At 45.6% G+C, this 25,732-nt stretch overlaps 2 protein-coding genes across 2 annotated transcripts in view; one reads left to right on the plus strand and one right to left on the minus strand.

Moving 5' to 3' along the window:
• myo1d (myosin 1D) overlaps nucleotides 1-24,117 on the plus strand; it is a 96,729-nt gene extending 72,612 nt beyond the window's left edge. Inside the window, exon 22 of the mRNA XM_048233626.1 lies at nucleotides 20,219-24,117. Within this exon, the coding sequence (XP_048089583.1) occupies nucleotides 20,219-20,375 (157 nt within the window). The 3' untranslated portion in view covers nucleotides 20,376-24,117. The remainder of the gene's footprint in view (nucleotides 1-20,218) is intronic.
• Nucleotides 5,091-6,048, minus strand: LOC125287692. The gene is made up of 3 exons (XM_048233664.1): nucleotides 5,544-6,048; nucleotides 5,365-5,427; nucleotides 5,091-5,262 (listed from the first exon to the last, which is right to left on the minus strand). Exons 1-3 carry the CDS (start codon nucleotides 6,019-6,021, stop codon nucleotides 5,183-5,185), a joined length of 621 nt encoding a protein of 206 aa, XP_048089621.1. The 5' UTR covers nucleotides 6,022-6,048; the 3' UTR covers nucleotides 5,091-5,182.
• Nucleotides 24,118-25,732: the final 1,615 nt, after the last annotated feature.

Below are 25,732 nucleotides of genomic sequence, written 5' to 3' on the forward strand. Positions count from 1 at the left end.
CTCTCTATCCCCTCCCTCTCCTCTCTCTCTCTCCTTCCCTCTCTCTCTATCCCTCACCCTCCCTCTCTCTTTCTCTCCTTCCCTCTCTATCTCTCCCACTCCCTCTATCTATCCCCTCTCTCTCTCTCTCTCTCTCTCTCCCCCTGCTTCCTCCAGCTCTGGAGATGAAATATTTAAGGCTGCTCCTCTGTGGAGGCTGGCCCACTCTATATTTAGCCGCGGCGCTCCCGCATTGACATGCACACCACGCAGCAGCGCTCCCTCCATCACTTCCTCTCTGCTGCTGCGGCGGTGGTGGTGGCTGCACCGTCAGTCTCTCACAGAGGAGCACGGATCTCCACCTCCACCTCCACCATACTCTCACTGGACCAGACAGAGGGGGGAACAGAGGGAGAGAGAGGGGGGTCAAGTTAGAGACCATGGTGGCACCCCACCCATATGATAAGACTGAAAATGAAAAGTATTTTCATTTGATTGGGCATTAAAAATGTGAATGCAAAAATGAAAACTCAGTATGTCTCAGAGACATACCAAACGTTTCTGTTTTTAATGGCCATCACCAAGAACTCATTAACAGCCAAGTGACTCCAAACCTACCACAAGTCCGACCATACTAGCTGTTACCTAGAGACTAGCTGATTCAGAAACATTTGGGCCGCCTCTTGCATACATATGTCATTCCAAGGGAACCCAGGGATGTATGTATCTGTGAACAGCCGTATGCTTAGCCTTACTTTATCATTCTCTGAGTGTGTCTACCCTAAAAGCAGAATCAGGGAAATCACACAGTCACATTTGTAGACAGTTTTATCCCTTCTCATGTGATCTCTCTCTCTCTCTCTCTCTCTCTCTCTCTCTCTCTCTCTCTCATCAGATCTTCCGCTCAGCCTCAGTAATTTAATCTGTGTCTGGCTGCTCCAAAAAGCCCCATGCTAAGTGTTTCCATTTGAACCACTAACGAAGGGGGCTGTAGACATCCATAGGGGACGCTTGATCCGAGTCCAATACTCCCACCGAGAGAAGACTCATATACATGCCGTCCATATTATTGATTTGCTGATCACTTGCGGTGGTGATTGCAACGGGTCAAGGGAAATAACCTCCACCCTCAGTCAGTAACTCACTCCGGAAGACGGAAGAGTGAACCCTCCTGAAGCACACAAAGGGCTGTTTACTCACTCTACAGGGCAAGCCCCTGCTAAAGGATGACGCAGGGATGAGGCAAACGCCTGGTTCCCCTCCAGGGGCCGGTTGAGTAATAAATAAACACAAATAGGAACTTTCCTGTTTCTCTGTCCTCACAACAGGAACTATTTTAGTGAGGTGCCAGACGCCTTTTGTGCCCCCCTGATCCCGTTCCCTTTTCCCTCACTCCTCTTTTCTCTCTCCTCTGCTTGTGTAATCTCTTTAAATTACCCCCTTCCCATTCATCTCTCTCTCCCTCATTCTCTCTCTCTCTCTCCCATTCATCTCTCTCTCCCTCATTCTCTCTCTCTCTCTCTATTTTCTCTTTCGTTTTGTAGAAGTCTCCTCTGGTGGCAGCTTTAGCCCCGTGTGTGTCTCCCCATGCTGTCCTCTAATGAAAGCCCTGTCTCTGCGCAGACAGAGGGGCGGAGGGGGCAGAGAATAGCCGTGAATGGCCAGTCAGCCATGATCACCTCCACTCTTGGCTTTCTGGTGTCGAAAAGTTGATGAGAGGTTTGGTCTCGTCTAAATGAAGCCAATGGTGACCATGGACCTATTCACCCACCGAGACTATTTTCTTTCAAGAAAACTTTCAAGAAAAACAAACCATACTACCCCCCCAAGATGCACATACAAACACGCACACACACGCACACACACACACACACACACACACACACACACACACACACACACACACACACACAAATCCAGTCAAAAGACAATAAACACACTTAGTCTCAGTCAGTTCATAATAGCCAGACAGAGAGAAAAAGAAGAGAGAGAGAGAGAGAGAGAGAATTGTTTCCCACAGAGTCCCAACTCAGGGGCAGGGAGGGTGGAGGTGGCTGAAGGCCTCAGCTCTTCTCTCACGCTGGGGTCATGTGTGAAGAGTTAATTGGCTCGTTAGCTGGCGTTCCATTTGAGTTAGCACGTGGCCTGTGTGTGACGAGGCCTCTGGTAATGGCAGCAGAGCTGTTGCAGAGGTGCTCAGGCCATGATGGCTGTAAACGGCACCAGGAGTTTTAGTGGTAATTGGGCCCTTTTTGGACCATCATTTCTCTGCTTCTCTCCATTTCTCTAACTCTCTCTCTCTCTCTCACTCACTCTTTGAGTCAGCTCAATCACGTGCCAGGCTCTGTATTGATCTCAGCTTGGCCTCTGATCACATTCTATCAGTCTTTCTCTCTCCCTCTCTTCCCCCTCTCTCTCTCGCTCTCCCCCTCTCTCTCTTTCTCTTTGTGCCCCCATCCCATCCCATCCCGAGCTAAAACTGGGCCATACTCCACTCTGTGCCATTGGAAACACTGTTAATGGACCACTCTGCAGAGAGGAGTAAACAGAACTGGCAGGGAGGGAAGGGGAGGGAGGGAGAGAAAAACCATGTCAGAAAGTCAAAGGGGGGATGATGGGAGAAAGAAAGAGATTGTGTTTGTGTGTCTAGTATAAGTATAAGTATATATACTTTTTTTGATCCCGTGAGGGAAATTTGGTCTCTGCATTTAACCCAATCAGTGAATTAGTGAAACACAAACAGCACACAGTGAACACACAGTGAGGTGAAGCACACACTAATCCCGGCTATGTCTATGTATGTGTCTGTTTGTGTGTGTTGGGGGAGACTGAAGTATGTTGTGACTGGAGCAGAAAATGTGGGTGAAAGGATGTTTTGGGTGTGTGAGGAGAGAGAGAGAGAGGTGTGGAGGCAGAAGGCACATAAAGGAACCGTGTGACTAGATGTGTTAACTAAATGCTGCTGAGAACGAACGTCTCAGATTATTCGCTTATAACATCTTTATGTTTTGAAAGGAAGACTGCACGTTAGTTACATTGGCAACTATGACAACCTGCAGCCAGTCAGACTGAAGGACTGAAACTGCTCTGGTAAAAGTATGGCACTCGCCGGCTACAGACTCTTGTAAAAGAACTGTCCTGGTATTTTGTTAGCCACTGAATGTTGAATGTAAATAACTCATGACACCGGATGTAATATTGGTTAGGTTCAGTCACAATTAAAGGCCCCTTTTCTGCCACCACCATTCCAGTGTTTTTTAGTGGCACATGGTTGGCTTTTCAATATGTAAATCATGATTTAAAGTCATGATAAGACTCTGTTCGAGGGAGAAAAGAAAAACAATGTTTCAGCTAGGCCTGCTTGAGTGCAAATACTACAAATACTTCGTTACTGTGCTCAAGTAGATTTTTTAGATATTTTTACTTTACTTTACTATTTATTTTTGAGGCGACTTTTTACTTTTACTCCTTCCATTTTAACACAAATATTGGTACTTTCTACTCCTTACATTTTACAAAACTGGCTCATTACTTTAGTTTTAAATAATTAGGCTACCGTTATTATTTTTCGCGTCATCAATAGCGGATGGGAATATACGTTGCACTTAAAGTTGACGCACCACTGCAAGATGACTCGACAGATTTGGGCGGCATTCATTCGCGGCTAATCATTGCAGCTTGATGGCAGTAACGTTAACGTTAGCACATAGTAGTAGGCTCCGAAGCATCCGGCCCCTAAAATGAGACACGCTCAATTAAATTTAGTCAAAAATGCCCTCCACCTCTCCTCGCCTTTGGTGCTTCCCTAACTTCTAGCTGCAGTGTAGCCTATATCGTTAGCAATAAGTAGATGCAGCTTGAACAGGGATGTAGCCTAGTGGAGGCTAAATGCAAGTAGGCTAAACGAAGTTTACCCACCTGAAATTTCAGAAATAGTTTATCCACCTTTTATTAGAGTTTATCCACCTCTCAAAAGAGTGTATTCACCAATTACAACTGTTAACATTTAAATATTAGTTGTATAGTCCATCTTATACACACCCATGAAGCCAACAAAAAATGCAAAAATAGAGACTTTTGTATAATTATTCCATTTTGTGAAGTCAGATTATCAGAACCTGACATGGCCTACAAATCCAAATAGTGTACAAGAAACCACAGAAATGCATACTTTTATTGTCAGTATGCATTTTGGGTAACCAAAAATCCTATGGGGAGTTTCCATAGGACATTACAAAACGCATGAGCACACCTTGACAAATAATGGTCTAAAGTACTCATTTTTCATTCTATATTGATCTACATTTGCACACAGCTTCGCAAGACCTGGTGCTCTGGCTCAGTTGTGTCTCTAAAATCATATCAAGTGATCTAGAGGGCTGAAATGTGGCCTGAGATGCTTGTTATCCGGCAGAAAGAAAAAAACAATATTCTAGGCTCTGTAACTCTGTGCCAGTGCTTCCTAAGAAACTACAGGATCTTAGCTTTCTAAAGATGTCCAGCATTTGATGGTAGGCCAAAAGAACACACTGCCCTCTAAAGTAGGCAGTGCAATGTTGGGCGGGAAATCCTAGAAATGGCCCAACAGGTTAAGGGGGAGATTTAAAAAGAGAGACTGGCACTCTTGCACTCTATTTGTGTGGTCCAGGTACCATTGCATAAAAAATGGTTGTCATTCACAAGACTACTTTTACTTTTATACTTTAAGTACATTTCCAAGCCTGTGCTTTGTTACTTTTACTTGAGTATTTTTTAACACAAGTATTACTTCTACTTGAGTACAGGAAGTGAGTACTTTTTGCCATCTCTGCTTGAGTGCCTGCCTGGAGCATTATTGAATTGATAGTTGTCTTACAATCAGAAAGAAGGAGCTTTCTTCATAAATTCAGTCTATTTTTATACTTTTAAGTTATAGTCCTGCTAAATAAAGAAGCCTGCAATCTGTCATTGAATTGTGGCCTTCAGTTTCATGGGACAAACTTAACTTGTCAAATTTGGCCAGAAGAGTATTACAGTGGGCAGATGTTCATATTAACAGTTATTAAAGGAGACATAAACATAGTAGGTTCAATTCAACTTTTACTGAAAAGCTTTTGCCAGAAGGGGCAAAAAATAAAAAAATAAAAAACAACAGAAGAACCAGATGCCAAAAAGGGATTTCCAGTCCTCCCTCCCGTCTCCAGTCCAAGGGCTAAGCACTTTTTCACACTTTGTCATTTGCCATGTTGAAATCTGCGTTATCACCTTCCCCTGTGCTGGCTTTCGCTCTGATGCTGTTTACATCTGTACATTACAGAGGAAAGTTAGTCAGAAAAACACAAACTAAAGGTTTTTTGTTTTATTTCAATCAGTTTGTTCCCTTGTAAATAAATATCTGGTACATACCATCAGTTGGCATTTTGTTCCCAATTTCATTATTCAAGTGCTCAGCAGAAATCAGAGTCAGATCTGTAAAAAATGACATGCATGATGTAGCACTCTTCCTCAATGTTTATGATTACGTCAAAAAGTCACTTTTGTGTTTTGATCTTTTGCTCTACTGGCCTATCTGCACTTCTACTCACTCAGAGTGCTCTCCACTTCCTCCAGGATAATGTGATGTCCATCAGTGTTGTCGTTGTTTTTCTCAACGTTGTCCATAAGGGTGTGAAGAACACTCTGTCCATCACCTTCCATTTTCTTGTTATCGTTCTCCATCTGTTCCAGTTTGCTCTCCAGTGAAGCATTCCCATAATTCAACACATTTTGGGTCATAACATTTGGGTTACTCATGAGAAGTTCTTTAGCCCTCTTGTTGGCTCTGTCCACGTGTATCTTCAGCAGCTCACTAATGAGACGCTTCTGGAGTGCATGCTTCATCTTCTTTCTGCTTTTCTTTTCATTGCTGGAACTGTCCTCATCAAGGTGGACACCCAAATTGAACAATTCGAGATTCAGCTCCCACATTTTGTATTTCTTGACCTTTTTCTTAATGGCAGCTGAACCATCATCCCTCTTCTGCCGTGCTGCAATGCAGCAGGTCAGAAACCAGAACATCCACATTATATCAGGCTACCATAAAATCAACAATCAACCAACTTCTAGGACAACATAAGAAAGAGTGACCAAGAATTACAGTTTTGTTGTGTTCTAAAGACATCACAATGTTGCTAAGCTGCTTCTGTGACAGAAACAATAGTTTGATGCTGAGAGTGGAATTTGAGAACATTCCATGGAATGATGTATTTATCTGGTAAACTCTTTTGATGATGATACACCAAAGATTCTAGAGCGCTATGCTCTAAGATCTTTGATTCACATGTAGGGGGAACATGGGTAAAGTGGGACCATATTGAAAATGGGATGTTTTCTGACACATTTAACAATAATCCTAAAGCTATATGCTGTAAAATAACATGATACATTTTTAGAAAGCTTGGGTTGTCCTTTACACAATAGAGTCCCGAAGTGTGACGTAGCGTTTCCATGATGGCAGAATCACTGGATCTAAACAAATTTTCGAAGTGGCATAAATAGCATTGAATGTAAACATGTGGCATCATTTCTAGCTAATAAAAATAAATATATCCATTTAAACGTGTTTTACCTGCTAGGCAGCAGCTTAGCCACATAACACGGATTCCCTGGCAGGTGTAATAGAAAGAAACAAAATTCCAGTGGATATTTCACATCTTCTCAAAGATTGGCGGCTGTTAAGAGTGACGTTTTTTGCCAAAAAAATAAAGCCAAAACACGTCTGTGAATTTAAGGATTTTAACCACATGCTGTGAAGTTACATGCAGGTCTCTTTTACGGAGGAAACCCATGCTAAAATAAAACTCTGTAGTCACGAATTTGATCGTGTTGGCATGAATTTATGTTGTAGTATGTGATTCCTACAGTGTAAAAAAATATACTAACGTCTTAGAAACACTGTAAAATTATTGAAATAGATTAAGCAAGCCATTGCCAAGTGAAATTGCTGCCTTGGCAACGCTACGTCATGGCTTCGGTACTCTATTTAAACATTAAAAAGGATAAATATCAAATGCAGCTAAAATTACACCACTTCAAATCTAAACTGACCAAACCTCAAATATGTGGTATATTGGTAAAGTGGGACACCCATACTGTTAAAGTGGGACACTCATTTTTATTTCTAAATCAATTTGGGTAGAGGTGGAAATTACCTAAATTATGTAAAATACCCCATCCTTAATAATCATATGATGGACCATACTGTGCCATGCCATACATCAAGTTATTAGGTTGACACCCATACTGTTAAAGTGGGACACTCAGGTTTTCTTTCTAAATAAATCAATTTGGGTAGAGGTGGAAATTACCAAAATTATTTTTATTTACTTATTATTATTTAAGGACCGCTACTGTTCCATACATCAAGGTGAGAGTACAAGACAGAAGACAAATAAATTGGAAGCAAAGAAAGAGTGTTGAGGCCCTATATGATTTTGTGTGTGTGTGTGTGTGTGTGTGTGTGATTACTTGTTTGTATTAAACATTCACACCTATGCGAGGGAAACGGGAGAGTGACAGGGAGGAGAGTAGATGGTGTTGCTTCTGTTAATTGGGATTTGTGTGTATGTGCGCATGTGTGTGTGTGTGTCTGTGTGTGCATGTGTGTGTGTGTGTGTGTACCCCTGTCTCTATATGTGTTTTTCATAGCCCTTAAACAAACCAATGTGCTCCATACTGTGTACGTGCTCTGTCACAGCTGCTCGATGTGCTATAGAAAAACTATTGGCTTTGTTTCTGCATGTACGGTATGTTCCACAAAAGCAATTTGTTTGTGTGTGTGTGTGTGTGTGTATGTATGTGTGTGTGTGTGTGTGTGTGTGTGTGTGTGTGTGTGTGTGTGTGTGTGTGTGTGTGGCAATGGCGACCAGATGCTGAGGTGATTGAGGGTTTGGTGTGTGTGCACACTGACCTGTGAAAGAGAAAGGGGCGGCAAACACTGGGTCCCCTCCCCCCTCCGCCTCCACTCCTGTCCCCCCATATATCATAATTTATCATCATTTACTCAGACGCAAACTGTAATGCATAGTATGAAATATTCATACAATTGGCCCGCATATATCTCAGAACACATTCTGAATATTTCACATAGGTGCACCCTTATGCACTGCAGGAGCCTTTGTTTCATTGCAATCTGTGCTCACTCAGTTATGAGCTGATAATTGTTTGGTAATTGTCCTGAAGAGTGAATAAATAGCATTTGACCTAATGGGCTGTGAGAATAGACAGAAAGGCATGTTGGGATGGGGGGGGGTCTTGCACTAAGCCACTGACGATGCGTTTTCGGTTGAGCTAATAAGTCATTTAATATGGCGTTCAAACACAGGTCTCTCAAGTCAGTCAATTAGTCAGTCAGTCAGTCAATTAAGGTCCCAAGTATACACACACACACACCAATCCACTCAGACACACTCTCACACACAAGCACATGGACACAGATATGCACCACCCACTGTCAGTTGCAGACCTATTATTGTGTCAATGGACCAAAAAAACGATTGTCATTTACTTTTTATCCTCATTAATACAAAATCCTAGTTAACTTTAATGAGTGAATCATCCTCAACCCATAGAATAGAACACCATTAGTGTGGTTATTTTTAAACAGTTGGGATCATTTGTTCGCCCTCCTGAGCGCACACACACACACACACACACACACACACACACACACACACACACACACACACACATCAGTCCAGTCGGAGGGTTCACGTGGTGAACAGATGGCGACGTGAAACCGGATGAATATCGTAATGCAATCATCTCTGCTGCAGTCTGTGCCTGTTAATATAATCAGCTAAAGTATGCACGGGTGTGTGTGTGAGAGCGTCGTCTCAGAGAGACGGGTGTGCTGGCGTGGGCAGAGATACCCGATGCCGTTTATTGACGTGCGCCACAGTTGCCGCCTTTTGCGGAAGTCTCTGTAAGCATGATAATGCAGAAAGCCAGGAGGTGGGGGCTGTGCGGCATGGCGTGCCGCGGTGGACCGATCCGGTAACATGATAGCGCGCATCGGGCTCATCGTGTAGGAGAAGCCCGGCCTGCACGAGACGGCGTCGGGAGCGTCAGACGCTAGCGGTCAGTGCCGGTGCCGCTGCACCTGCCGCCCAGTGCTGCTGCCGCTCCTGCTCCTGGTGTCTTTGTCCCCCACAGCAAGGTCAGGCTTTATGCTGAATCGAAATTTCAGACTTGGAGGAGTCATGCTCCCCCTCCATCTCTCCCTCCTTCCTCTCCTCACACCCCTCCATCTCTTCTTCACCTCCCTCCCTCCATCCCTCCCTTTCTCTCTCCCTCTTTCTCCATCTCCACTCACACATTCTTCCTTCTCTCCCCACTCCTCACCATCCAGCCCCCTCCCACCTTCCATCCATCCCTCTCTCCCTCCCTCCTTCCCTCTCTCGCCTCTCTATCTCCTCCCTTCCTGTATCTTAGCCTCCCCCTGCCTCTTTTCCCCAAGAGCTGCAGATGCAGTTCCCATAGCAACCAGCCAATCCATGTTTGATATTTAGTGCATTAACAGGCCTTCTGGCAGTGAATGCTGATGACTCCACTGTCCACCTTCAGTGAGAGAGAGAAAGATGGAGATGGATGGAAAGAGAGGGAGGGATGGAGAGAGAGAGAGAGAGAGAGAGAGGGAGAGATTGCATGTGTTTTTGCCCAAAGCTCCTCATCAGTCTCTTCGCATAAGTGTGTGCTTGTTTCAGTGCTGATTTCATGTGATTGAGTTATGATCCTACTGCCGTAAATCCAGATGAGGGTCACATCTTCTCTCTCTTTCGCTTTCTCTCCGTCTGTCTCTCTCTCTCACACACACACACACACACACACACACACACACACACACACACACACACATATACCCATCTACACTCTTTCTCTTCCACTCTCTCAGTCTCCCACCTCTTTCTCTCTCTCTCTCTCTCTCTCTCACACACACACACACAAACACACACACACACACACACACACACACACACATATACCCATCTACACTCTTTCTCTTCCACTCTCTGTCTCCCACCTCTTTCTCTCTCTCTCTTTCTCTCTCTCTCTCTCTCACACACACACACACACACACACACACACACAAAAACACATATACACATCTACACTCTTTCTATGCGTTATCCACCCGTGCGTCTTATGATGCCTTCTTTACCTGGAGCCTGGACCGCATGGCGCGGACACCCTCGTCGCACAGCCCTTGGATTCAAAACATTCTCGTTACAGTAATGCAATTTCCAGGCCTTACATAATCACGCCAATCACCCCGTGAACGCACACACACATGTGAGCTCACGTGCTAACATGCAGTCATGCACACCCACCCGCCCACGGCTCATGAAAACATGCCACACATAAACACACAAACAGGTAAACACTGAGAAAGACACACAAACACACACACACAAATATATATGCATATGCATGTTTGTTTCGAACACATGGTGTTTTGTTGAAAGGCATTGAGGATTTGTCAGTTGGGTGTGTCTGCACCGAAGGTCAGATTGAGAGAGAGGAGAGAGAGAGAGAGAGAGAGGTGAGAGAGAGAGATAGAGAGAGAGAGAGGTGAGAGAGAGCAAGAGAGATGCAAGGGGTGTGTAGCTTGGCTTTGCCTGGGTATGTGTGTGTGTGTGTGTGTGTGAACACACCCGTGCGGAAAGTGGATCTGACCTACTTTTCAGCACTAGCCCTGCATTGCTGTTTCTCTGCGTCGTTCTCTCTCTCTCTCTCTCTCTCTCTCTCTCTCTCCGTCTCTCCCTCTCTCACATACACTCTGTTTCTTTCACCCACCCCCTCTCTTGGTCTCTCACTCTGGCTCTGCTGCTTTCATTGTTTGCCAACGTATCCACTGAGCAGAAATGGGAGGTCACACAGACATCACTCTAAAACATCATTCCACTCTCTCTCTCTCTCTCTCTCTCTCTCTCTCTCTCTCTCTCTCTCTCATTCCCTCTCACAGTCTCTCTTTTATTCCTCCATCATAACCAGCATTCTCCACTCTCCCCTTCACCCATGTCCACTGTATTTCTACCACATTCTTCTCCATTCTGCACCTCTATGCTTGTTCTTTTATATTATTCAATATATTGTGTTATTATTGTTATTTATCTCTCCCGTCTCAATTACCCCACAGGTGCAAAGTGCAACATAGCAAAATGTGAATCATAAATGTCAAGGAGTCCTAATGCTTTGGCATTGCACTGTATATGACGCTACGCTATAAGCCTGAGTCCTCCTACTCCATCCATATCTGTAGCTGCATGCAGGCTCAATGCTCCTAAAGCCATACATCACCCTGCACTTCCTCAGCTGCTCTTATCTGTCAGCTGCACACACACACACACACACACACACACACACACACACACACACACACACAGCAGACTGTACATCGAACAATAACCATACACAAACGCATGCACATGCACACGCACACTCACACACCCTCACACACACACACACACACAGACACACACACACACACAAACGCATGCACACACCTGCACACGCACACTCACACACTCTCATACACACACACACACACACACACACACACACACACACACACACACACAGCTCTGCAGGCTGTACATCAAACAATAACCCACACAAACAAACACACACACACACACCCACACACACACACTCACACTCACACATACATATACACACACACAAACACACACACACACAAAGACACTCACACTCAGACACATTTAGACTTAAACACACACACCTTATCTTCTTTAGTCTGTCTTGTGCTGCCTTCTTCCCATCCCCCCATCATTTCCTCTCCCTCTCCCTCTCTGTCTCCCTCTCCATCACTCTGTCTCGTATTACACATCGCATGCACACACCCACACAGATGCACACGTTTTCGTGCAGGATTGTGTGTATTGTAAGCACATACGTACAGTACACAAAGAGATAACCCCCGCGCTCTTTCATGCATGTTGATTCACCGGCTCACGTCCCTGATGACCCTGAACAACCCAGGCATTGCCTGCTCCCACACACACACTTCAGCAGCGGTCATCTCTTATTGATGTCATGTGCGTAAGATGCTCCATGCTCCATACGTACGCCACCGCATCCCAGACTGATGTCACTTCCTGTTCACCAACTCCATAGTTGTACTGCCCACGTTCTGGTTCTGGTACAACTCCCACCACCACCACCACCACCACCAGTAGTGACGTAGTCATCAATTAGGTTGTTTACCCTCCACTGCAGTTCCACAGGCTGATTCACACACAAGCCCTCACACATGCATGTTCATGCATTTATTACCATCTCAACTCAGATACTGTTCACACCCACACATACTGTACATACTGCATGCTTACACTTGCACACACATACAGTATTGCACACACACATATTGACCATTGTTTAAACATATAAACAGACTTGAACACACACACACACACACACACACACACACACACACACACATACACATACAAGCACACACACACACACACACACACACACACACACACACACACATACAAGCACACACACACACACACACATACAAAAACACACACACACACACACACACACACACACACACACACACACACACCTTTAATACCACCAGCATCATCACTCCTCCCTTCACTGCTCTCGTTTAATTGCAACCTCTCCATCCTTCTCTCTCCCCCTCTACCACTCCAACACTCCCGGCCTATTTGTACCCATCATCGCCTCACATTCATCACCTGTCAATCAATACCAAACCTCGAGTGTGCCGATCATCAGACCACTGGGCTTTGATGAGTAAGGCCTGAGTGGGATGCCATTGACGTTATTGACGGTATTGAGGGAAGAAGCTCACTTAAGCATGCAATGGTCGGCTTACAAATTAAGAAATAATGTAGTCACTCACTCGAGTGCTCTGCTCGCCTCCCCCCTCCTCATCTCACCTCTCGGCTCTGTGAGGTTGGAGTAGAAGTATTGACTGTTTTTAACTAAGACGTGTCAGGGTCTTTTGATGGATGTGTGAAAATTTAACCTGTAAAAGTGAGAGAGGGAGGTGTGCATGTCTGTGTGTGTGTGTGCGTGTGTGTGTGTGTGTGCGTGTGCACGTGGGTGTGGGGAGGGGTCATCCACAACACCGAGCCATCCAGAGAAGTCATTTTGATCTCTTCTCTGGCCCATTTGCTCAGAGTAAATAGTTACTTACTTCCCCTCCTGAGCTGATTAGCCTTGCATTAGATACACTCTCTGAGCTCGTCTGCAGTGTATTGGTCATTCTCACTGACGTCCCTGAGGGGAGGCCAGAGATAGCTCTCCCTGTGGTACTGTGGCTCTCTCCGGGGAGCTGAACTGGCTGAAAAGAATCCCAATAGGAGGAGCATGTCCGGGAAGTGTGTCCTTTCTTCATCCTCTCAAGAGGAGCATCTGTTACATTGTTTGGGGACTAGAGAGAGAGAGAGCAGATTGTCTGCAGTGCAACAGTTAATGGTGTCCCCACCCCGCAATCCCCTCCTTACTCCGATTTTCTTTTTTTGATTTTCTTTTTTTCTGTTTTGTGTGCGTCTAAGGAACTTCCTCTAATGGGGCACCGTCCGGTCTGTGCACCACCTTACCTGGCGGTGGCTGCAGCATGTGTCTGGGCCTGGTCGATGCGGGTGATTGATCCAAAGTTTTCTCTGCTGGCCTCCCTTACTCAAACCTCAAAGCTCTGAGGCACGGACCGATGAGAGTTTTACTGTTAATAACCGCTCCTCTCTACTGCTCTCAACTGCAGTTACGGCACTCTCTCTCTCTCTCTTTGTCTCAATTTGCCCTGCAGCCTGTCAATCTGTCTGTCTGTTTGTCACACAGTCCTACTCACCTGCTGTCTCCCTGGACCTTCATCTCTCTCCTTGAAGGAATGATGTCTTCCTGTCTCCAAAACAGTGTCATTTTTGCAATAAATATTGGCACGATTAAGAGAAAATACTGACAATAGAGTGTCAGATGTGATGTTCTTTTTTCTCTGTCTCTTTCGGTGTCACTCTCCTGGACTGTTCAAACGCTCAGTGAGAGTTCTCCCCCCAGCTCAACACGTTCCATAGTTAAAAAGCCAGCCCTGCTAGTGTCCGCATCCCCACCTGACAGATCCATATGCCCCCCTCTCCCTCTCTTCCTCCCTCGTTCCCTCTCTCCCCTGCCAGGCATGGAAATCATGCAGCCTCTCCCCTCTGGAGTGTGAGCGGGCAGGCCTGCCCAACTTTGATCTCCACACCGGCCGACTCCCTCTCGGCATGGCTTCTCCACAAGGCTTCCTCTATAACATTGATTCTTTCTCCACTTTAATTCTCGCTTCCCCTCTCCCACTTTATTTCTTTCTTTCTTTCTTTATTCTTCCTTTATTTATTTTTCTCACCTCTCTCACCTCCCTCCTCTGCTCTCTCTCTCTCTCTCTCTCTCTTCCCTCTCCCACTTTATTTCTTTCTCTCTTTCTTTATTCTTCCTTTATTTATTTTTCTCATCTCCCTCCCCTCCCCTCCCTCCTCTGCTCTCTCTCTCTCTCTCTCTCTCTCTCTCTCTCTCTCTCTCTCTCTCTCTCTCTGCTGTTGCCTGCAAACAGGGCTCCATGGCTTTGATCAATGCTGCTTCCGTGCTGGAAAGCCTCCCCACCTCCCTGCATTTGGAAATGACCTGCGTTGTAATCTCCCTGCTTGCTGCTTGCGAGTTATTGCGCGCTGTTTTTTTTTTTTTTTTTTAGAAAAAAAAAATGTTTGGAAATAGGAAGAGAGGGGACAGAGCGAGAGAAGGAGTGCAGAGGGGATATGAAGGGGGGGGGGGCAGCGGATTTGCCACTCTTCCATGGCTTAATAAATATTGAAAGCGGCAAGCTCGCCTCTGCTCCAATTCGATAAATAATAGCTCAGGTTGGGCTCAGACTTGGCAGGCCGGGAGGCCCCAAGTCACTTTGTGGAGGCAGATATGAAGCAGCTGTCCCTGCCATTCTCCACCCCTACTCTCCCTTAGCCCCATCCAACCACCCAGCCCAGCCCAGCCCAGCCTACTATCTCGTCTGGCTTTTAGCAAGGCCAGTAAACACTCGTTTACATAATCAAGACTGCCGTCGCCAACAAAAACTCAAATGCTCTCTGGGATTTGTCCTTTTCTCCTCTCACGGTAAAAGCGAGTGCCAGTGGTGTCTGGTGTGGACAAATGAGGCCAGGTCTTCTGGAAAGTTCTGCTTGATTCAGTGCCCATTGTCCTGACCTGCCACTAAGTTCAGTTCATGCCATCAGAAAGTGCATCTTTTCTAGCATTCTGCAACTAAAAATGACTTTTATAGTCCATTAATCTGTCGATTATTTTCTTGATTTTCTTGATTGTTCGATTGATAAAATGTCAGACAATGGTGAAAAAGTATCAATCAGTGTTTTCCAAAGCCCAAGATAATGTCCTCAGATGCCTTGTTTACTGTCATAGATGAGTAAATAAAGCTACAAATGATCAACTTAAATGAGCAGCATCATTTTTAGGTGTTTTCCTTGAAAAACACAAACTGGTTTACCAATTACCAAAATAGTTGCCAGTTGATTTTATAGTTGACAACTAATTGATTAATTGATTAGTTGTTGATTAGGATGTGTGGATATGTGCAGGCTTATGCTAATCATGTTGATATTCAGTATGCCTCACTGAAGGAGTTTTGGGGGATTAAGCATCTTTGTGTTATTGTGCCATGTGTGTGATGTGTGGATGTGGTACACATCCATATGTGCCTATCTGTGTCTGCTCAGCATCCCCTCTCTCTCTCTCTCTCTCTCTCTCTCTCTCTCTCTCGTTCTGTTTCTCTCTTTCTCTCTCTCACTCTCTCTGACTGCAGCAGAGATGAGGCAAGCACACCACTAATCCCCCTGTGCTACATAGCTGGGGTTATTATTAGCAACCGAGAGAGAGAAGGAGAAAGTCTTCCTATCCAGCTCGAGCAGCAGGAAGTGTGTGTATGTGTCAGTGTGTGCGAGACAGCGAGAAAGAGAGAGAGAGATAGAAAGAGAGAGAGAGAGAGAGAGAGAGAGAGGGAGGGAGGTGTTGCACGTGAGGAATGTGATGGCGCCATGTGAGGAAGGGGAGTAGTGGGTTCTTAATTCAGAGTGGGCCATTGTTCTGTGTGCTTACAGTAAAAGATGGTGGGCCTCTCTCTCTCTCTCTCTCTCTGTTAAGCTGTGTGTTTTACAGCGGTGTCTGAGCAGGCGTGGGCGTGATTGGCCGGCGGGCATATCAGCTATATTTGGGAGGTGGCGGCAATGAGGGTGTTTGTAACGTCTCCTCTTCTGACAAGAACAGGAGGGTAGATTCTTCTGTTCTCAGCAGCACTCCTCTAATGTCTCTCCTCCCCCTCCACTGATCTCCACCCCCCTCTCTCTCTACTCCACTCTCCCCCACCCCACCACACCCTACCACACCCTTAACCAAAACCCCCCCTCGAATTTCACCAGAGGGATGGAGATAAAGGCTCGCACACACAATCCCATAGGCTGCACAACACACACACACACACACACACACACACACACACACACACACAAACTGCACGCAGGGTTTATTGATTCTAGGATGTTGGAGATGCTTGCTCTCAGTGGTGTGGGCTGCAGAGTTGCTGAGGAGGAGGTGGGCATCAGTTGGCGGATCTGACCAAGCAGCCAAGGGAGGGGACAGGAGGGGTCACTCCTCACATCAATGGCACCCTGCCGAGAAGTCCTCTTAAGCCCCTGTGTGCATGTGTGTGTGATTGTGTGATTGTGTGTGTGTGTATGCGTGCACAGGCATTTGCATGTACACAGATGTTTGCGTGTGTTATCATGTGCTTGTGTGTGTTGAAGTGCATTGTCTGCGCGCATGTTTGCATGGGGCCGTGTGGAGGAGAAAGATGAGATGGAGAAAGAGTGACAGGAGAGAAAGGTGGCGGGACAGGAAAGGTGGCAGAAAGGGGGAAGTGAGAGTGAGAGAAAGTGTGATGGCGGAAAGGTGTGCTGTGTGGATGTTTGTGTGCTGTGTGTATGTTTGTGTGTTTGTATGTGTATGTGTGAAAAGAGAAGTGAGACAGTGAAGTGTGATGCAGACATATGGAAAAGCAGGATTTTGACAAATTGAGATTACTAGATGGAGAAAAAAAACCTAGAAACATACACAGAGGTGACCATCAGGCCGGTTGGGAGGAGACATGAGTGTGAATACACCTGTGTCAACTTTGTACGTGTTTCTACATGTCTGCTTATGTGTGTGTCTCTTTCTCTGTGTGTGTGTGTGTGTGTGTTTCACACTAAGCCGCGCTACTGTGTGGTGTTGTCACCTGTGAGCCTGTTAATGCTGCCACCTGCATCCACTTCATCATCGCTAACATCATGAGCAGAGCAGAACAAAGTAACTCAAGAGTTGCTTCAAAGTGGTTCAGTTTTGACAAAAGTGCCTGCAGAACACGTAGCTGTAACAGTACAGAGGAGGGGTTTTCACTGGTGTTGCACAGCTTTGGTTCTGAGCCACTAACAGTCGTGTTGTACAGGTGAGGAGGGAACTAATGATGCTGCTTGTGAAACATTCTGTTGAGATTTTATCCAGTCTTCTTCTGAGTTCACTTCACAGAGTTTCTGGAAAATCCAGGGTTTTTTTTTTTTTTTTTTAGGGGAGAGCTGTAGATTCAGCCGGGACAAAGAAGTCCTAATCCCATTGAACTATTTTTGGGCACTGGGAGCAATCCCCACCACTCTTTCTCTTTCTCTTTCTCTTTCTCTCCCCCAATCTCTCCCTCTCTCCCTCTCCTTCCCTCTCTCTCCCTCTCTCAGTAGTGCTGAGTAGCTCTTATCTCTCCTCCAAAGCCTCCTCTCTTCTCTTCTCTCTTCTCTCCTCTTGCTTCCCTTCTTCCTTGCCTCTTATCAACACCCCACCCCGCCCCCCTCTCCTCCTCTGAGGGTTCTGTCTGCTGTGGGTCAGATAGGGCTGTTTGAGGTTGCCAGCGTGAAGGGTGCAGGCTCAGGGGAAGGGAGGCGGGAGAGGACGAGGTGGTGGTGGGGGTGGTGGTGGTGGGGGGTGCATTCGGAAAGAATTGATTTTCCAGTGGGAACTCGCAGCCGCTGTCTGGAGCCAGGGACTCGTGCTGGGGAGAACCGGTCTGGCCCAGAGGGGAGGACTCGGGAGCACGGAGGGGTTGGGGGGGGGGGTTCAGCGCCACATTTGCCTCCCCTCTTCCTGTCGCAAATGAAGCTCCAGCCCCATGAAAACGAAGGAGAAATCATCCCCAGCATTTTGATGAGTATAGTCCATAACTCCAAGCCCATATTGGAAGGCTCTCTGCATCTCTCTCTCTCTCTCTACCCTCTCAATCTCAGTCTTAAGCATTTATCACTCATCAGGGATTAGGAACTAATGGATCACAAAATACCATGTTCAAATCTCATAATGCCTACAAGTCGATGAAAAGGTCAGCTTGAATTTGAAGTCTAGGAGTCTGTTGTTGTTGTGGCTGTGGGAGAAGCAGGCGTCGTGATCAAACACAATGGAGAGAGTCTGCCGTGCGAGAGGGCCCTCCGCCCTGGCCATCTGGGCGGCACGGCAGGCCCGCTGAGCTCAGACAGGCGTGATGGAACACCGCTTACAGTCACGCAGCAGCAGGAGCGGGAGCAAGGGGCCCGCCTGTCTCTGGGAGGGGGAACTGGCCGGCCACCGGGCACTGAGCGCCGCCGCGCACACACGAGCGCCCCACCCAGCGACATCTGTGCCCCCTGTGTGTCTCTCTGGATGCGGACTGACCAGCGGGCCTGTGTGGAGAGCAGATTTAACGTGATAGAAGAGATTCTCTTCCTCCAGAGCGTTCGTTTTTTATGGGCTGTGGTCATTTAATTGGCGCTTGCAGTGTAGCGACTGTCAGAGGGGAGGGCTTGTGGCAAGAGCGCAGAAGCTCGGAGGGTTGTGCTTGTTTTGATTTAGCTTCTCGTGGTACGGTCCAATTAGGAAAACAAATGGCCACGCTTTGTCCTAGTGTGCACTATTCTCCTCTGCTTAACAGGTCAGGATATTGAGGCTTGAACTTAGAAGTAAAACAATGGCTCAGGGCATAGACTTTCTCTGAAAGGGGTGAGAGAGAGCAGTTAGGCAAAGTCAAAAGGCAATGCTGAGCTAAAGTGGGCTGGGTCTGCTTCTGGTGCTGATTGTGTTGGATTGAGCTTTTGGAAAGAGGATACTAAGGTGAGAGAGAGAGAGAGAGAGAGAGAGAGGGAGAGGGAGAGACCAAGACAGGCAGTAGGAGACAGACTACCCCTCACAAAAAAAGGCTGGCAAAGGTAGCCATGACAGATGGAAGAGTTCAGTCGTCGCCATAGCAACGCCAACACAGCCACCCTTTCTTCACTGTAAAGTGTGGAGATGAAAAAAAAACTACTGTGGGTTTATATTATTATATTTTCAAGCCATTTATAAACAACAACAAATAGTCTGTGAGAGGGTCACTGGAGTGAATCACCCTCTTGTTTACGCAGATAGTGAGCAATCGTGTCTTTCTCGTTTTTGTCTCTTGAGACATTACATCCAAAGTCTGAACAATCTCCTCTGCTGTTCAGTTGGCAGGCGCTCGGGCGCTCTGTCACATCATCACCATGGAGATGATCTTCCTCCCAAATCTGGCAGTTTTCGGAGCCTATATTCATTGTCAGACATATGCTAGTTGCAGGGCCTTACAGCCTGTGTCAGGCGACATGTTTGCAAACACAGTTTCAATGGAGGAGGTGGCACTGTGAGAGGCGTTGCTTTGAAATACTGGGTGATACATCCATGTCAGTGGACTAAAGAAATTAATTAGCCATCATTATGAACAATTATACACACACTCTCATGTACACAAACTAACGAGCAGATGTAGTGCTTATTTGACAGTGTGGTGGCCCAGTCAATGGGCTCCAAACCCACACTGGCGTGTTGATTTACTGAGTAGGGGGACGCTGTAAAGGCTCTAAGCTGATGGGACAGACACTGGGCCAAGAGTCAGCCCATAAAAAAGGACCCACATAGGAACCCTCTGTTTAGAGAACGCCTTATCTTCATTCTCTTCTCATCAATATCGCACCCAAACATTACTGCCAGAGCTACAGAGAATGCCATTTGGATCTCAGTAGGACCTGGTAAAACAGAGACTAAACTCTCTCTACCTCTTTCTCTCTTTCTTTCTTTGTTTCTTTCTTTATCTGTCTCTCTCTTTCTCTCCACCCATCTCCAGTGAGAAGCGGAAGCTGCTGGTCAACATCGGCAGCCCCATCCAATGCAGCCTGAACGGGAGGAAGTGCACCGTCGTGGTGGAGCCCAAGATCAACCAGTCGCAGCCCGACTTCACCAAGAGCCGCTCCGGCTACATCCTGGCCGTGCCAGTCAACTAAGCAGGGGGACAAACAGGACCATGGGAAGCCATAACCATTTCTGTGCCCTCCTTCCTCCTGTCGTAGAACTGAACTGATTTCAGAGATCAAAGCCATAGAAACATTCTCCAGTGAAACAGGCGTCATATTGAACCTCGCTTAGCTGCATTGACTAGTGTGTTCGCTTGTTTCATTTGTATGTAAATGGAAAATGTCATCCGAGTAATGTCCTGTGCTTTTAATTGCTTGTAATTCCTCATACTTGCTATCCACCAAAGTCATTCACCAAAGAGTCGCATATTCAAACGTGGGTGATGTAAGAATATAGGAAATCCCAGACGGGGAGTTAAACCAATTTAATTTTCTTTTTTAGATGCCAAATGAGGAGGGTAAATCATTATTGTAACGTTTGTGCTAACCAAACAATGTAGTATTCACTCAGACTGAATACAGACTGAAATATTAGATAATTTGCTATGGGGCATTTCCTATTAGTTTAAGATGAGAGATTATATCAGACCACAGCTAAGACTGTGATTATTTTTGACCTTTTGTAGATCGTATTCATTTGGGTCAATGACATTGGTAAATTAGTTTTGGGTAGTGTGTTCCTAAGAAATCCTTAAATTCTTGGAAATCCGTGGAGACCAAATTGTGTGTGTGTGTGTGTGTGTGTGTGTGTGTGTGTGTGTGTGTGTGTGTGTGTGTGTGTGTGAAACGATGAGAGCACTTTCCCCGTCAGGTGAAGACAAGGATGTGTTGATCATGTCCTTATTCTCTTCTACAGCTCTGAGTAGAGCATTACAACTCTCTTCTAACTTAATCACCTTTCCATTAGTATCCTCTACACTTACTATCACACTACATGCAAGTACTAACTAATGCAAAAACACTTGCCAACATTGAATGTTCCAATTGTATGCAATGTAGCCTATATCCTAAATGCAGTGTATTTTAGTATCTTGAGATGTCTTGAGAGACACAATGAAATGAAGAAATTAATATTAAAATCATTGATTTTTTGTATACTGTTTCCATACTGTATGTATGTATACTAAATGTAAGATGAACGGCACTAAGGTGAGAGGCTAGCAGTGGGCACCCTCCAGGCAGGGAGCATGCAGTGGTTTTGTCCTGCATGTAATCCCTCATTAGGCTTGTAATAGGTTAGATAGAGACTCTTTTGAGTGGGCCAAGGCAGGTCTGGAGGTGGGCCCTCACCCCTGACTGAGGAGCCACTTGAGTTGCACACACCCCCTCTCCTCCGACACAATGGGTGCAAAGCGAGCGTGCTCATTGGTCATAATCCGGCTAGACCTCTCGCTTTGATAGTCTGTTGGCTTTGTGTGTGTGTGTGTGTGTGTGTGTCAAACCAGTCATCCATTTGAAAGAGGCTGGGGACCAGAGCTTATATGCCCCCTCTTGTAAAGCCCCCCTCCTCAGCATCAGCTAGAGGCCAACAGACGGACACTCAGCCAGGTAGTGTTCTAGGGGCTGAACCTCGCTACCCATCCACCACGGGCATGTTTTGTGTGGAGTTCATGGGTAGTGCATACAGGTACCTCATCCCATGTGACAAGACTGACCAGCGTGCTGTTTCTAAGCCAAATACGTTTTTTAAACAACTCCAAGTTCTACCAAATACTTCACTCCTGTTGCTACTGTATGGATCTAGCCGCCTGACAGATCACTGTGTTTAATGGCTCAGTGGATATGTAAAATAATGAGTCATCCAAAGCCTCAAAAATAGCAGCTCGAAAGATGTCACTGGCGTGTGTGGAGGGGGATATCCTTGAAACCGTGTAATGTGTTATTTATGAATGGCAAAGCCTAAACCAACCTTTATTATTATCTCTCCCCTGCTATTGATTCAGAGATGCGCACGTATCCCTATGTTTGTCATCAGTAGATTTGTGTGTGCATGTGTGTGTGAATGTGTTTGTTTGTGTGTGGGTGTGTGCGCGCGTGTGAGCGTGCTCTGGCTTTATTGATTCAACAAGAGTGACTGGAGGGGTGATGAGAAAGGCACTCCCAAGACACATGGCCTACTTTGAGCAGTTTCCCTTCTGCGGATGAGAAGTGGCAAACCCGCCTCTGATATCAGCGTGTCGCGTCTGTCCTCGCCGAGAGAAAACGATTCCGCTCCCTTTAATTACCACGCGCCTCGCAATAGCTCAAGGAGCCATCCGTGAGATTAGGGTCATAATCAGTTAATTGGTACCGTGGCTGCAGACAGAGGGAGAGTGGCCCTGTTGTGGTATCTTGCGGGGGTGACATGATCTGAATGGAGTTATGGGGGTATGGGTGGAGGAGCAGGCGGAGGCTGGGGTGGGTGGGGGTTAGTGCCAGGCAAGTGAGGGGAGTGGGCACAGCAGTTTGGTGTGTGCCATGTGTCAGTGGCTGATTCAGTTGGTAGGGTCCTCTCTTTTTTCTCTCTCTCTCTCTCAATTCAGTTGTTCCCTCTCTGTCACTCCATCGACCTATCTGTCTATATTGAGGGGACAGTCTCTTGGTTAGTAATCAAGGATCTTTGGTTCCTCTCTAAACGCTTCCATTTCCGCCATATAAGTCAAGCCTAGCGCAGTGAACTACGCCTCTGGAGCGTGCACACGGTTCTGGTCTCTTTTCCTCGGCCCCAGTTTGCATAGAGATCCAAATGACACACCAATAGCCCTCAGAAGGATAGCACCTCAGGCACCAGTTTCTACCGAATGTAGGCTGAGCTATTCAGCTTCTTAGACTTTGTTAGTATCACTTGTGTTGTTGCTGTCGGAGGATATTGAAGAGACGAGAGGAGTGCTCAGTGGCAGCGGTGAGTGGCTTCCCTCGCAGATGACTCAGTGGCCAGACAGCCCTGCTTCAAGGAGATTAGAACAGTAGGAGGTGTGCTGCCCACACACTTTGTAACGGTTGTTAGATTTCAAAACCAGGGTAGAGGAGAGGGTGGTATCTGTTTTTTTTTACATTGTTTTTTATTCTTTTGCTATGTTTTTTTCCACTCTACACGCCAAAGTTTGGTTTCCTTCATCCTTAGACAGCAGTAGGATGTGTTTTGGAATTGATGACTGCTGTGTCTGTTTGTGAACCAAATAAGAGTCCAAATATCTCTCCACATACACATGTTTTTCCCTGACATTCGTTGGAAGTAATAGGATAGCCACTGTTGATGTAGTACCTTGTCAGTGCTGTGTGAAGTCTCTTTTTGTGCTTTGCAAAGAAGATGTCTGTAATCCCATTTGCATTGGTCCACCAGAATCACATCTTAACCCTCTGTTGTCTGTCTCCAGCCTTTCTTTCCTCCTACACTTTTTGTACCTGGACCACATGCACCATAGTGCCTTTAAATGTTTCCACATTCATATTAATGTAACGTCAGTACAGTACGTAATACCACCCTATTCCTAAGATAAAAAATAACCTGTTTATTGTCTGTGCTGTTTATTGTATTCAACAGTAACTAGCTAGTCTGATCAGTGTATGTGCCTAATTTTGTATTTTGTGTATTTAAGTAATATATTATTAATATTGACTGTAAATGAGGAGATCAGATGATGGACCAGATCAAAGGGAACGTAATCAGTGTTTTTTTTTTTTTTTTTTTTTTCAAGTTTATGTTTATATGGGATCCCGCAAGACATTGATTTTTTTTTCATGTTATATACTCCTTCATTTGTTTGTACAATTGTTTGCAATTGTCATTCATGAAATTGTTCAACCATCTGTATTTGAGTTAAGAAAATAAATATCTTTTGTTTCATATGCACCAATCCTCAAAAATGGTGTGTATTTGTCTATATATTTGTTCCATATATAATCCATTCCTGCTGCTCCTACGGAGGCAAACTACTACTGTATGGCCTAATAGTAGATGCATATTTATACTAATATTAAGTATAAATATGATATATTAAATATTATGCTTATACTCTTATAAATATATTATAAGAGTATAAGCAATTTTGCAAGATAACATTTCTATGGTGTCTAAGCCTTGCAGCTTTAGATACCATCTGTTGCTTTAATGTCAATCTTTTTTTGATTTGCTCGCACATCACTCAAATTAAACACACAGACACACGCACAAAGAGAGAGAGTGAAAAAAAAGAGAGAGATCAAATCCACTGAAACCAGATGTTTATCTCGGGCGATTGCAGCTGATGACGTGAGGGTGAATGACGTCTTAAAGTGTCAAATCCTATTCGTTAATGACGGCAGTGGCTTTTTCCCTGCCTGTCTGGCTGGATCAGGGCAGTTCTCAGCATCCAGGCCAGACCGCCATTCACAATCCCCACTCCTCACCCCTCCCATCATCACTGCACACAAACACACTACCAGTCTCCAGCACTTAAAAATGCTCAGGGACAACTCCATGTATCAACAATATGGCAAGTTCCAAAACAAGTGCAGTAGACACAGTGACCTTGTGTTGATGTTGGAGTGCAGCTTGTGCTTTAGTTTGTATTTGGTTGCATTAGCGTACAGTGTAGAACAGTCCACTGTAGAATGGTACTGAGGAGAGTGAAGTCTTGGTTAAGTCATTTGCCATCAATTTGATGTGCCATCATTTGATTTGCACAAATTGGAGGGCCTTTGGGCTTCTCAGCATTTGTTGTGGTGTATATGGGACCCAAGGTGTGTGTATGTGTGTGTGTGTGTGTGTGTATGTGTGTGTACTGTATGTACATGCCAGCTGACAGCTCAGGCATGGGGCACAGGAAGTTTGTGGCGTTGGAGCCTGCTGGGCCGTGTCTAAGCCTGTCAGCGGCTCTCATCAGCGTGAACTCAAACCCCCCACGGTGCGCGTGAGTGCTGACACATCAATCACCTGCCACACAAACAACCGTATGACTTTCTCTTTTTTTTTCATAACGTGCCGTATCACGGTGATGTATGGCATGTGTCCGAGAGAACCTCAGCAGGAAAAAAATTGCAAGAGCGAGCTCATGTACGTCTCCATCTATTGCCAGGCAAAAGCCATTTTCCTCCCACCAAGAGCGAATGCACAAATGAGCCTGTTAATAAACAATGCAGATAGTAAATAGCCCCTGATCCGCCTTAGCTCAGAGTGCAGGTGTAATGAGTTCAACTCAGCCATGCTTCTCTCTCTTGCGCTCTTGTAATTTGCTGATATAAATTGAAATGTCCCTCTATTTTTCCCTTGTGTGCTGAGGGGGAAGAAATGGTGATTTGTTAGGCCTACAACCATCATTGTCTGAGCATGGTTATAAGTTTAGATCCGTATTCTATTTGATCAACTCGTGACAAGTACATTAATACGGTTTTGTGTACTTTATTGTGAAAGACTGTCATTGAAAATGCCAGTTACTGACGTTCTTCCAAGGAATAATGTCAGGAAAAAAGAAACCACCACTCGCTTG

This window comes from Alosa alosa, chromosome 22 (assembly GCF_017589495.1).
Source record: "Alosa alosa isolate M-15738 ecotype Scorff River chromosome 22, AALO_Geno_1.1, whole genome shotgun sequence".
Taxonomy (NCBI): domain Eukaryota; kingdom Metazoa; phylum Chordata; class Actinopteri; order Clupeiformes; family Clupeidae; genus Alosa; species Alosa alosa.

Bases quoted from the DNA above. Each gene is read 5' to 3' on its own strand.
- LOC125287692 (XM_048233664.1), bottom strand. From the start codon at position 6,021: ATGTGGATGTTCTGGTTTCTGACCTGCTGCATTGCAGCACGGCAGAAG. The intron at 5,428-5,543 runs GTGAGTAGAAGT...CATTTTTTACAG, and splicing joins GGAAGTGGAGAGCACTCTGA to ATCTGACTCTGATTTCTGCT. The intron at 5,263-5,364 runs GTATGTACCAGA...TGTAATGTACAG, and splicing joins GAACAAAATGCCAACTGATG to ATGTAAACAGCATCAGAGCG.